Source organism: Coregonus lavaretus (assembly GCF_964263955.1).
Source record: "Coregonus lavaretus genome assembly, chromosome: 6".
Classification (NCBI taxonomy): domain Eukaryota; kingdom Metazoa; phylum Chordata; class Actinopteri; order Salmoniformes; family Salmonidae; genus Coregonus; species Coregonus lavaretus.
The window spans coordinates 53,673,790-53,685,920 of NC_139993.1; the positions used below are offsets into that span (position 1 = coordinate 53,673,790).

General features: G+C 43.6%; 1 protein-coding gene across 2 annotated transcripts; it reads right to left on the minus strand.

Annotated features, from left to right (window-relative positions):
• Window positions 1-472: 472 nt before the first annotated feature.
• Window positions 473-8,710, minus strand: LOC311131435 (interferon regulatory factor 4-like). 2 transcript variants are annotated; one of them, XM_084164424.1, is made up of 9 exons: window positions 8,658-8,710; window positions 8,147-8,349; window positions 7,675-7,861; window positions 7,052-7,149; window positions 6,304-6,448; window positions 5,571-5,669; window positions 5,021-5,401; window positions 4,308-4,420; window positions 473-1,430 (listed from the first exon to the last, which is right to left on the minus strand). In XM_084164424.1, the coding sequence occupies exons 2-9, from the start codon at window positions 8,345-8,347 to the stop codon at window positions 1,248-1,250; spliced, it is 1,407 nt and encodes a 468-aa protein (XP_084020550.1). In that variant the 5' UTR covers window positions 8,348-8,349; window positions 8,658-8,710; the 3' UTR covers window positions 473-1,247. The 2 variants fall into 2 exon arrangements, with proteins under 2 accessions (XP_084020550.1, XP_084020551.1); XM_084164425.1 differs by having other exon boundaries at window positions 7,052-7,134; window positions 8,658-8,683.
• Between the last annotated feature and the right edge of the window lie 3,421 nt (window positions 8,711-12,131).

Consider the following 12,131-nt stretch of genomic DNA (forward strand, 5'->3'; position numbering starts at 1 on the left):
ATATAGTACAGTATTACTATTACATATATTACAATTGAAAGTACTACCCAGTCTTGTTTACTTTATCAGTCAGTGATTGAGAATTCTTCAGGGGTTTTCACTATTCTTCCATGGAAATTGAAATGTAGTCAGCACATGTAGAGGCACCCCAGGAAACACTTGTATCAGTTCTAAGCGCTGAGGCTCTTAGTGCCCCGTTAGGGTGGAAAGAGTGGCCAACCTCTTCCTCTTCCCCTGGTGATGTCATCACACATTGTTTATGACAGCGTTCTCCTGTGAGTGTGTTTGATTAACCAGCATCATCCTGCATCTGAACCAGGCTTCCTGTACACACACGCACAAAAGCACACACACACGTAAACACTTGCACACATCCGAAGGATGTCACTTCACCACAAATCCCTTGTCTAACATGAGCCCTCTAGCTATTTCATTGAATGTCTATGTATGTCTCAAAAGATGCATCACTTTTGCTTTGGTACAATTTTTTATTTTTCGATTACAAAACATATTCCGTATGTATGACAGACTGAGCTTATCGAAGGGTTCAGCATGCTAGTCAGTGTTTCTGTGTAGTCCAATCTCACTGATCTTATCGAAGATTCAGCATGCTAGTCAGTGTTGTCCAATCTCAGAGGCAGTCTTTGGTAATCTCTATTACATTATTCCCTATTATTCAGTATTGATGATGGGAAATCTGCATACAGTAGTAGCAACAGTAGTCAGGTAAAATGTAAAACATATTTACAGAAGAAATTGAGCAAACACAATTAAGCACATACAAAAACACATATGTCGATACAATCACTACAGCTGTCAGTTCTGTTGCTGTCAGAAAGTGGACGTTGAAACACAAAATGTCAATCAAGTTTGGGTCTCTAAGGCCGAAGGACGGCTCCCTGAGAGATGTTGAAATAAAGTTTGGTCCAAAGAAATGTTGGGGCATTGATTCCCTTGAGTCCTTACAAAACACAAACACATCTACAGTATACAACTATCTGTTACAGTCTCTTCAATGGTCCCGGTGTATGTTCCTCCATAGCCTGGCTTGGTTCAGTTCAGTCTGGCCTGGCTTGGTTCAGTTTGTCTTGGATTGGAGTGGCATAGTTCTGCTTCGGCTTTGAGTGAAATCTGGGATCCAGAGTACAGTGAAACGACTCTCCTCCTCTCCCCAGGCTTTCTCCCGTCTCCTCCTCTCCCCATGTCCTGCACCGCAGTCTGAATGTGATCAGAGATGTTCAGATCTGTCAGTCCTGCAGGGTGTTGCTATGGTGATGCGCGATGACCCTCTGGTAGTCCTCGGTTAAGGCAGGTGTCATGCTGTGTTCCGTGACCCCTGGGAGGGAGAGGTCGTAGCTGCGGTAGTAGTGTCCGCTGGTCTGCTGGTGCTGGGTGTAGTACAGGAGCTGCCTGGCGAACATGGGCTCCACCTGCAGGGGCGGAGGGGAACAGCAGGGATCAGTACTGGTGTCACTGGGAGGTGGTGGCGGTGGTAACGGGGCATAGCCGCAGGACGTAGGGGTGCTGAGGGTGCTGCAGCAACCCCTGATAAATACCCCCCCACAAAAAAAAGTACAAAACTATATATATATATATACACAGTACCAGTCAAAAGTTTGGACACATCTACTCATTCAAGGGTTTTTCTTAATTTTTACTATTTTCTACATTGTAGAATAATATTGAAGACATCAAAACATCAAAACTGTACTGGCCTCCTGTAGCTCAGTTGGTAGAGCATGGCGCTTGCAACGCCAGGGTTGTGGGTTCGATTCCCACGGGGGGCCAGTATGAAAAATGTATGCACTCACTAAAACTGTAACTCGCTCTGGATAAGAGCGTCTGCTAAATGACTAAAATGTTTTAAAAAATATGAAATAACACGTATGGAATCGTAGTAACCAATAAAGTGTTAAACAAATCAAAATGTATTTGAGATTTACGATTCTTCAAAGTAGCCACCCTTTGCCTTGATGACAGCTTTGCACACTCTTGGTATTTTCTCAACCAGCTTCATGAGGTAGTCACCTGGAATGCATTTCAATTAACAGGTGTGCCTTGTTAAAAGTTAATTTGTGGAATTTATTTTATTCTTAATGCGTTTGAGCCAATCAGTTGTGTTGTGACAAGGTAGGGGGGGTATACAGAAGATAGCCCTATTTGGTAAAAGACCAAGTCCATATTATGGCAAGAACAGCTCAAATAAGCAAAGAGAAACGACAGTCCATCATTAAGTTAAGACATGAAGGTCAGTCAATCCGGAAAATGTCAAGAACTTTGAAAGTTTCTTCAAGTGCAGTCGCAAAAACCATCAAGCACTATGATGAAACTGGGTCTCATGAGGACCGCCACAGGAAAGGAAGACCCAGAGTTACCTCTGCTGCAGAGGATAAGTTCATTAGAGTTACCAGCCTCAGAAATTACAGCCCAAATAAATGCTTCACAGAGTTGAAGTAACAGACACATCTCAACATCAACTGTTCAGAGGAGACTGTGTGAATCAGGCCTTCATGGTCGAATTGCTGCAAAGAAACCACTACTAAAGGACACCAATAAGAAGAAGAGGCTTGCTTGGGCCAAGAAACACGAGCAATGGACATTAGACTGGTGGAAATCGGTCCTTTGGTCTGATGAGTCCAAATAATAGATTTTTGGTTCCAACCGCCGTGTCTTTGTGAGACGCAGAGTAGGTGAACGGATGATCTCTGCATGTGTGGTTCCCAACGTGAAGCATGGAGGAGGAGGTGTGATGGTGTTGGAGTGCTTTGCTGGTGACACTGTCAGTGATTTATTTAGAATTCAAGGTACCCTTAACCAGCACGGCTACCACAGCATTCTGCAGCGATACGCCATCCCATCTGGTTTGCATGTAGTGGGACTATCATTTGTTTTTCAACAGGACAATGACCCAAAACACACCTCCAGGCTGTGTAAGGGCTATTTGACCAAGAAGTAGAGTGATGGAGTGCTGCATCAGTTTACCTGGCCTCCACAATCACTCGACTTCAGCCCAATTGAGATGGTTTGGGATGAGTTGGTCCTCATAGTGAAGGAAAAGCAGCCAACAAGTTCTCAGCATATGTGGGAACTCCTTCAAGACTGTTGGAAAAGCATTCCTCATGAAGCTGGTTGAGAGAATGCCAAGAGTGTGCAAAGCTGTCATCAAGGCAAAGGGTGGCTACTTTGAAGAATCTCAAATATAAAATATATTTTGATTTGTTTAACACTTTTTGGGTTACTACATGATTCCATATGTGTTATTTCATAGTTTTGATGTCTTCACTATTATTCTACAATGTAGAAAATAGTAAAAATAAAGAAAAACCCTTGAATGAGTAGGTGTGTCCAAACTTTTGACTGGTACTGTATATATTTAACACAACAAAAATTGTGCACCAGGCCTTAATTACTCCTGTATTAAGGGAGACAAATACTTGTCAGCAGAGCGGTGAAAAATCACACTTTTTTTCTCTCTGCATTGTTGGGAAGGGCCCATAAGTAAGCATTTCACTGTTAGTCTACACCAGTGGTGGAAAATGTATCGAACTGTCATACTTGAGTAAAAGTATAGATATCTTAATAGAAAGTTACTCAAGTAAAAGTGAAATCACCCAGTAAAATACTACTTGAGTAAAAGTATTTGGTTCTAAATATACTTAAGTCTCAAAAGTAAATGTAATCATTAAAATATACTTAAGTATTGAAACGTAAAAGTATAAATCATTTCAAATTCCTTATATTAAGCAAAGCAGACGGCACCATTTTCTTGTTTTAAAAATTTACGAATAGCCAGGGGTACACCCCAACACTCAGACATAATTTACAAACGATGCATTTGTATTTTGTGAGTCTGACAAATCAGAGGCAGTAGGGATGACCACGTGTTCTCTTGATAAGTGCATCAATTGGACCATTTTCCTGTCCTGCTAAGCATTCATCATGTAACAAGTACTTTTGGGTGTCAGGGACAATGTATGGAGTAAAAAGTACATAATTTTCTTTAGGAATGTAGTGAAGTAAAAGTTGTCAAAAATATAAATAGTAAAGTAAAGTACAGATACCCCAAATAACTACTTAAGTACTACTTTAAAGTATTTTTACTTAAGTACTTTACACCATTGGTCTCCATCTATTGTTTACGAAGCATGTGACAAATACTATTTGATTTGAGATGAGTAGAGTGGAGGGAGGTTAGGGGGTGTAGAGAGGGCCAGGATTAGGTGATGGGGTGTGAGTAAAGTAGAGAGGGGGGTTGAAGACCAGTAGTAGAGGTCATGTTGATGTTGGGTGAAAGTTATATACTGTACCTGTACAGTGAGGGTCCTCCTCTGTCTCTGCGGGTCCAGACACTCGTCTCCAAAGCTCAGCATCACCTGGAGACGTGGAGGGGGCCGGCCGTGGAGGGCATAGCCCTGCAACTCTGGTAGACAGAGAGAAATAAGTGGTTAATAGGGTCTAGATGGTTAGTTTAGGTACAGAGGAGTGGCGTGGAGGCGGCCGACCGTGGAGGGCATAGCCCTGCAGCTCTGAGACAAACAGGGAGGGAGAGGTGAGGTAGAGAGGAGAGATTGCAGGTCTTCCAGACAGGAAGGGGAAAGGGGATTCGATCTAGAGGGTAGGGTTTGGTAGATAGGTTTGCAGGGAGGGGACATTGTATCGAGAAAGGGTTAATTAATTTAGGTCAAAGTGAATTCTTATGAGCTGGTGTAGTGGTGACTTTAGAGGATGTGTGACTGGATGGAAACTCCTGGTTCTATATGCAAATTAGACCAATCAGGCTGAACACATCTGTGGTAGGTGGGCGGGGATGAGGTCACTACTATGTGTCATTCTTAAAAGTGTGTTGTAGGGAGTATGGAGGCAATCTCAACATATGTATAGGAAATGAGGACATATCTGCTTCCTGTCCATGACCAGGAAACAGCATGACAACAGAGTGGTTTGGTTTGCCAGTGAATGAGACACACGTGTGTGGGTGCGTGTCCGCCTGCCTGCATGCCTGCAGTGTACGTTAACTCACCTGCGAGGTAGTCCTGTGTGTGCAGTAGTTTACAGGAGTGTTCCCTCTCCAGCTTGTTAGGTTTGTCTCCGTAGGGTGATAACCCTCCTTCCCAGAACACTCTCTCCTGGCACAGCCGCCGAGCGTAGAGGCCATCTGGGGCCATCCACAGCAACACGCCCCTCTCCAGGGTACCACCAGGGGGGCTGGGGGGGCACTCCTCCCCCTTCCCCAGGGCTGGGAGGCTGTCCAGGGGTAGGGGCACCAGGTCTGGACCTCCAGTGGGGGAATAGAGCTTGTCGTCTGGGGAGCAGGGAGTGATGCGACAGCCTTCAGGACTGGAGGTGGTCACCTCCCTCCACAAGGAGTCCCGGTAGAACACTGACACATGTAACCGCATATCTGGGGTGGAGGAGGGAGTAAGGGTCAGAGAAACAGCATCAAATCAAGGTGTTTAGCTAACACAATATAATACCAATTACGTGGGTCATACATGAAGTGTGTGTGTGTGTGTGTGTGTGTGTGTGTGTGTGTGTGTGTGTGTGTGTGTGTGTGTGTGTGTGTATTGTACCAGAGAGTGCCTCAGCTGATCTCATGCTGGTGTCCAGTGTGAAGGGGGAGGGCTGGCCATCAGTAGGGTAGGTGTAGAAGGACCCTGTGATCTGGTAGCCTGCAAACAGAGAGACAGGACCTCAATCACGCATTGATGTCAATGGAAGACTTACGCGAAAAGCGAGTTATTTGAGCAGATGTCAAGTTAGGATAAAGGCCCATCTGAACATAACTCCCGCCACCTGAACAGCTTCTTGACCCTCACCAACTGGGCCATGATAAATCTTCTAATTCATAGACTATGCACCCTGCACTATCATCCTAGAACGGCAAATTGCTCTTTACACTCTCTGCACATCCTCATATGCACCCAACTCTTTTTCATTTACATATTTCCCCCACCGCACATCATCCTGTAAAATAGTTTATTCATTTATACATCTCTACATACATAATTTATAATGTAACTTAGTGTTTATAGTGTAGCTTGTAGTTCTTAGCTTACAGTGTACATACAGCTTGTGGATGTGTGTAATGTCGGCTTCTACATACAGTATGTTGTCTGTATATCCTGTTTATCATCGGTCTGTTTACTCTGTGTATTGTGGCAGCACCATTTCACCAAGTGAAATTCCTGTACATGCAAATGTATTGGGTGAATAAAGGTGATTCTGATTCTGACTACACATCTACACACCCGAAATTACATTCTCTCACTCAAACAAACATGGATGCTGTGGTATTAGGCCTACCGTTGTCCATGCTGGGGCCCTGGGCCCAGGGTAGGCTGCGTGAGGGGTAGGAGCACTGGGCATAGGGCAGCTCAGGGAGAGAGGCCTGCTCTGGAAGATAGTCCCTCATCCAGCCTCGCTCTGCACTGGGCATGTACCCCGACATCTACACACATAGAGACAGAGGGAGATACCTGTCAGTCAAACCATCGCATCTACACACATAGAGACAGAGATTCGTGCAGCTGTCTCTCTCTCTCTGGCTCACACACACACATGCACGCAGTGTTGGGGAGTAGTGAACTACATGTAATTCAACTAGTCATTTAACTACATGTTGCAGTAACTTGGTGGAAGTTGAACTAAATTCAAATCTTGGTAGTGTTTTCAGTAGTTAATTACTTTCTTGCGATGTAGTGGTGTAGCTTACTACTGGAACTATGCACTACTTTCTTTTTTGGCATCAGACCTGACTAATTCTCACTTGAAACATAGTTTGTGTTTAATAGGCTAAATTACACATTCTGTTAACATCTGTCTCCAGAGTGATCTGTTCTTGCAATCTGTATTCTATGCCATTTCACATTTTAAAGTAGTTTTGATGTAGTGAACTACTTTTTTCACAGTAACTTTAGTTAAGTAAACTATATTTTTCTTAAGGGTAGCTTAACTTCTTCCAGTGTGAAGTAATTGGTAAACTATATTTTCAGAGTATCTTCCCCAACACTGCACACATGCACGCACACACAGCCTTCCTTGTAATAGTTACCTGAGTCTGTAGGGTGGGGTAAGAGGGGTGCATGGGATAGCTCGGGGGACTCAGCGGGCTGCCACCATCCTCCTGTTTGGATCCTGATAGCAAGAAATCTGTTACACAGGAGTAATAATTTAAACAAAACACAGACAGACACACATTCAATGCACTCTCAAAATGCATAAGAGAATCATACATTAATTATTACACATGCATAAGCATAATCAGGACTTTATCCTACAGTTGGCTGTAACTAATTCAAAGTGTCTTGTGGTTTTGCAGCCTGATTATCCAGCATACTGATGTGTATTTGTACAGAACTCTTTGGCCCCTATCAAAACCCTATCAAACCCTACCCCCCTATCAAAACCCTATTAAAACCCTACCCTCTATCAAAACCCTACCCCCCTATCAAAACTCATTGGGGCATTGAGTGAGTGGGTGGCATCTCTGTTTCCTACTGATAGTGGTGTATATGATAAAAACAAGAAGTTGATTTTATAACTTTCGATAACCTATTTTCTAACCACTATTTTCATAATTTTCATTCATAAAACTACAGGTTATTGCATGAATTAGAAGGCCACTTAAATTGCGTAGAATAATGGGTAGAATTGATAGAATATAATTCTACTGACGTCTCTTGGCGCCCTCCGGTATGATCCGGTAGACTTTGTAGGGGTCTGAGATGTCCAGCTGACTCTTCTCCACGAGCTCTTCGAAGTCGTTACTTTTGTTGAGCGCGCACCGCAGTCGCGTCTTCCACGTTGGCGGGTCCGGTTTGTCGATGCCCTCGCGAAACTTGCCTTTAAACAGCGCCCAAGCCTGCAGGAAGGTCACACAAAACTGAGCGGTGAGACATGGGTAACGAATCACCGGCGCAGTTGTGCATGAGTTGAAGACAAGTCCTATGCGTCATGGATTTGGCACTTCAACCTACCCAATGCGCACGAACTGAACTCATCATTAGTCTAATAGTTCTGTGTTTGCAACCAACACAACTAAATGTCCAACATGTTGGTCAAGTGTATAATACACATCTCTCACAAATGCAGTGCGTAAATGCAACATCTGGGAGACATTCCGTTGAGGCCCGGTATCATACAGTACCTTGAAGAGAGCGGCATCCTCGTCCCGGTTGTAGTCCTGCTTGCCCGCATGCTTCCACGGTATCCTGAAGATGCTCTTGTCGTCGTTCTCCCACACGAGGCCCGCATACTTCCCGGTGTCAACCTGCTCGATCAGCCACGAGCGGAGCTTCCCGTTTCCACAGCTCACTGTAGACATGCTGTAGTCCGACTCCGGATTCATCTCTAGCCAAGAGACGTGCAAGGTCAGGACAGTATACTATAATGGTAAATATTATAAGCACTCAGATATTTAGTCTACAAATGATCTAGCACATATACATTTTCCTAAAATTATCTGCAAAAATATTATGACTATCGTTTTTTTTGGTCAAATTGCTTGCGTAAACTTGCAGACCAATTATGTAAATTGTATTAAAATGAACGAATAGGCTACATTCACTTTTGAACACTTTTAATTGGATGTGAACTTATTTTTTGCTGCAGGTAGCCTATATGTTTTAGCGCGAGCAGAGCAAGTGCCCATGACTTACCTCTGAAACTCGAAACCCTTTTGAGTTTTGAAATCAATCAGTCTCGAAAGATCATAATGCAGCGTGACAACTTAACTTAAATCATAGTTGTAGAGTGGGCGGGGCGAGTAGAGAGACGTGCACCTGCTGCGTTCTGTGAACTTTATCTGCGCAAGCCTCCAGTAAACAGCAGGGGGAAACCCTCACGGGACACCCGCAATCGTGGAAAGTGGTACAATCTATTCACCCTAGTAGAGCGCAAAACAATTATTTGAAGTTATATAAACCATGTAATGGGCTAAATATAAGCCTACATCCTGTCAGGGATATTTTATTTTCATGATAAAAATCGGTTGGCCTAATTCTATGTCCAAGAAGTGCAATTGATATAGCCTAGCCTCAATGATTGGGAAAACCTGCTCTCAAATAAGCCTGAAGATGTAAGAAACATACTGGGTGCTTAATTGGTCAACTAAGGCATATTGTGAGACTCAAAGTAAGTAGCCTAGGTATAATCATTATAATTAATAAAGTCATAGGCTAATTATCATTGTGATAAAGAAGATTGCCTTCCTGTGGAGAACAAATTTAAATGCAGCTGAGCTTGCAAAGTCATATACTTCAATCACTTGAAAACAGTAGACAGGTTTTGTTTCTTTTTTAATAATATGTCAGAATGGTCAAGAGAAAACAATCTTGAATATACATACAATCAAAATCTCTGTTGGTCTATAAAGTTTCATGTAATTATTACACACAAACCCACACAACACTCACAGAAAGAGGAGCATGTGTATAGAGAGCGGTGAAGGAGATGATCAAATGAGAGGGGTAACTGTGTCTTTGTGTGGATTGCGTTTAGCCTATAGTAAAGTATGTTTCATGTGCTGTCAGCTTGATTGCTCTTCCATGTTGCTGTGACAGTTAGGGGGAAAGGTGCCCATATCAAAGAAGACCCCAGTCACACACAGGGACATATGACATTTTGGAATTTTGCACATTATGCCTCCAGAAGCAAAGTTGGTCGATTTTCAGTTGGTCTAACCTACAGATGGTTGCTGTGAATAGGGAACTCAAGTCCAGCCCATATCTATTGTATGCAGTGAGACGCAGGGATTGGCTGGGTGTTGCGTGAGTGACCGGTGTCTTGCTGGAGACATGGGGTCATGTGTTGCTGGTGCTCAGTGGAGCTGCTGTTGCCATGGCCATTGCTATGGAGTCACTGATGGTCTGAGACTTTGGCAACAGAAGGGCTCCGATCTCCTCTTCATCAGACCCCTTGACTTTTTCCACATTTTGTTACGTTACTGCATGATTCTAAAATTGATCAAATTAAAATTTTTCCGTATTTTGCACTATGGCCTATTTATTGCCTTACCTCCATAACTTACTACATTTGCACACACTGTATATATATTTTCTGTTGTATTTTTGACTTTATGTTTTGTTTACCCCATATGTAACTCTGTGTTGTTGTTGTTTTTATTGCACTGCTTTGCTTTATCTTGGCCAGGTCGCAGTTGTAAATGAGAACTTGTTCTCAACTGGCTTACCTGGTTAAATAAAGGTGAAATAAAAACAAAATCTATAAAAATCTATCTACAAACACAATAATGACAAAGCGAAAATAGGTTTTTAGAAATGTTTGCAAATGTATTAACATAAGTATTCAGACCCTTTGCTAGACTCGAAATTGAGCTCAGGTGCATCCTGTTTCCATTGATCATCCTTGAGATGTTTCTACAACATGATTGGAGTCCACCTGTGGTAAATTCAATTGATTAGACATGATTTAGAAAGGCACACACCTGTCTATATAAGGTCCCACAGTTGACAATGCATGTCAGAGCAAAAACCAAGGCATGAGGTCGAAAGGAATTGTCCGTAAAGCTCCGAGACAGGATTGTTTCGAGGCACAGATCTGGGGAAGGGTACCATAACATTTCTGAAGCATTGAAGGTCCCCAAGAACACAGTAGCCTCCATCATCCTTAAATGGAAGAAGTTTGGAACCACCAAGACTCTTCCTAGAGCTGGCCGCCCGGCCAAACTGAGCAATCGTGGGAGAAAGGCCTTGGTCAGGGAGGTGACCAAGAACACGATGGTCACTCTGACAGAGCTCCAGAGTTCCTCTGTGGAGATGGGAGAACTTTCCAGAAGGACAACCATCTCTGCAGCACTCCACCAATCAGGCCTTTATGGTAGAGTGGCCAGACAGAAGCCACTCCTCAGTAAAAGGCACACGACAGCCTGCTTGGAGTTTTCCAAAAGGCACCTAAAGACTCTCAGACCATGAGAAACAAGATTCTCTGGTCTGATGAAATCAAGATTGAACTCTTTGGCCTGAATGCCAAGCGTCACGTCTGGAGGAAACCTGGCACCATCCCTACGGTGAAGCATGGTGGTGGCAGCATCATGCTGTGGGGATGTTTTTCAGTGGCAGGGACTGGGAGACTAGTCAGGATGGAGGGAAAGATGAACGGAGCAAAGTACAGAGAGATCCTTGATGAAAACCTGCTCCAGAGTGCTCAGGACCTCAGACTGGGGTGAATGTTCACCTTCCAACAGGACAACGACCCTAAGCACACAGCCAAGACAACGCAGAAGTGGCTTCGGGACAAGTCTCTAAATGTCCTAGAGTGGCCCAGCCAGAGCCCGGACTTGAACCCGATCGAACATCTCTGGAGAGACCTGAAAATAGCTGTGCAGCGACGCTCCCCATCCAACCTGACAGAGCTTGAGAGGATCTGCAGAGAAGAATGGGAGAAACTCCCCAAATACAGGTGTGCCAAGCTTGTAGTGTCATACCCAAGAAGGCTCAAGGCTGTAATCGCTGCCAAAGGTGCTTCAACAAAGTACTGAGTAAAGGGTCTGAATACTTATGTAAATGTGATATTTCAGTTAGAATATATAAATACATTTGAAAAAATTTCTACAAACCTGTTTTTGCTTTGTCATTATGGGGTATTGTGTGTGTAGATTGATGAGGTAAAAACATTTTTTAAATCAATTTTAAAATAAGGCTGTAACGTAACAAAATGTGGAAAAAGTCAAAGGGTCTGAATACTTTCCGAATGCACTGTATACTGAGAACAGAGCGAGAGAGAGACAGAAAGAAAGAGTGTCACAAGAGAGGGCGAGTCGCAAGAAATGGATAGTTGAGAGGAAGCAGAAAGAGACCATGAGGTAGAGAGTGATCGAGAGAAGAACCAGGGAGAGTGGAGGACAGTTAACACTCGTGAAGGTGAGAGAGAGATAAAGATAAGAGGAGGAGGAGCGAGAATGCTCAATAGGTGAGGGAAAGAAAGTGAGAATAGACCTGTTGACTCTGACCTGTGACCTCTAGGTTATCAAAGTCCTCTAGCTGGTGTAGGAACACCATCTGAGGTCCAGCACACGGCTGCACCACCCTCACTGCAGCTAACGATGCCACCCAGCCCCGCCCAGTAACAGTCATGTACGCCACCACCAACCCAACACTACAGGAAACACCTGC

Bases quoted from the DNA above. Each gene is read 5' to 3' on its own strand.
- LOC311131435 (XM_084164424.1), bottom strand. From the start codon at position 8,347: ATGAATCCGGAGTCGGACTACAGCATGTCTACAGTGAGCTGTGGAAAC. The intron at 7,150-7,674 runs GTCAGTAGAATT...CCTGTGTAACAG, and splicing joins ACCGGAGGGCGCCAAGAGAC to ATTTCTTGCTATCAGGATCC. The intron at 1,431-4,307 runs GTACAGTATATA...CCGCCCCTGCAG, and splicing joins GGAGGACCCTCACTGTACAG to GTGGAGCCCATGTTCGCCAG.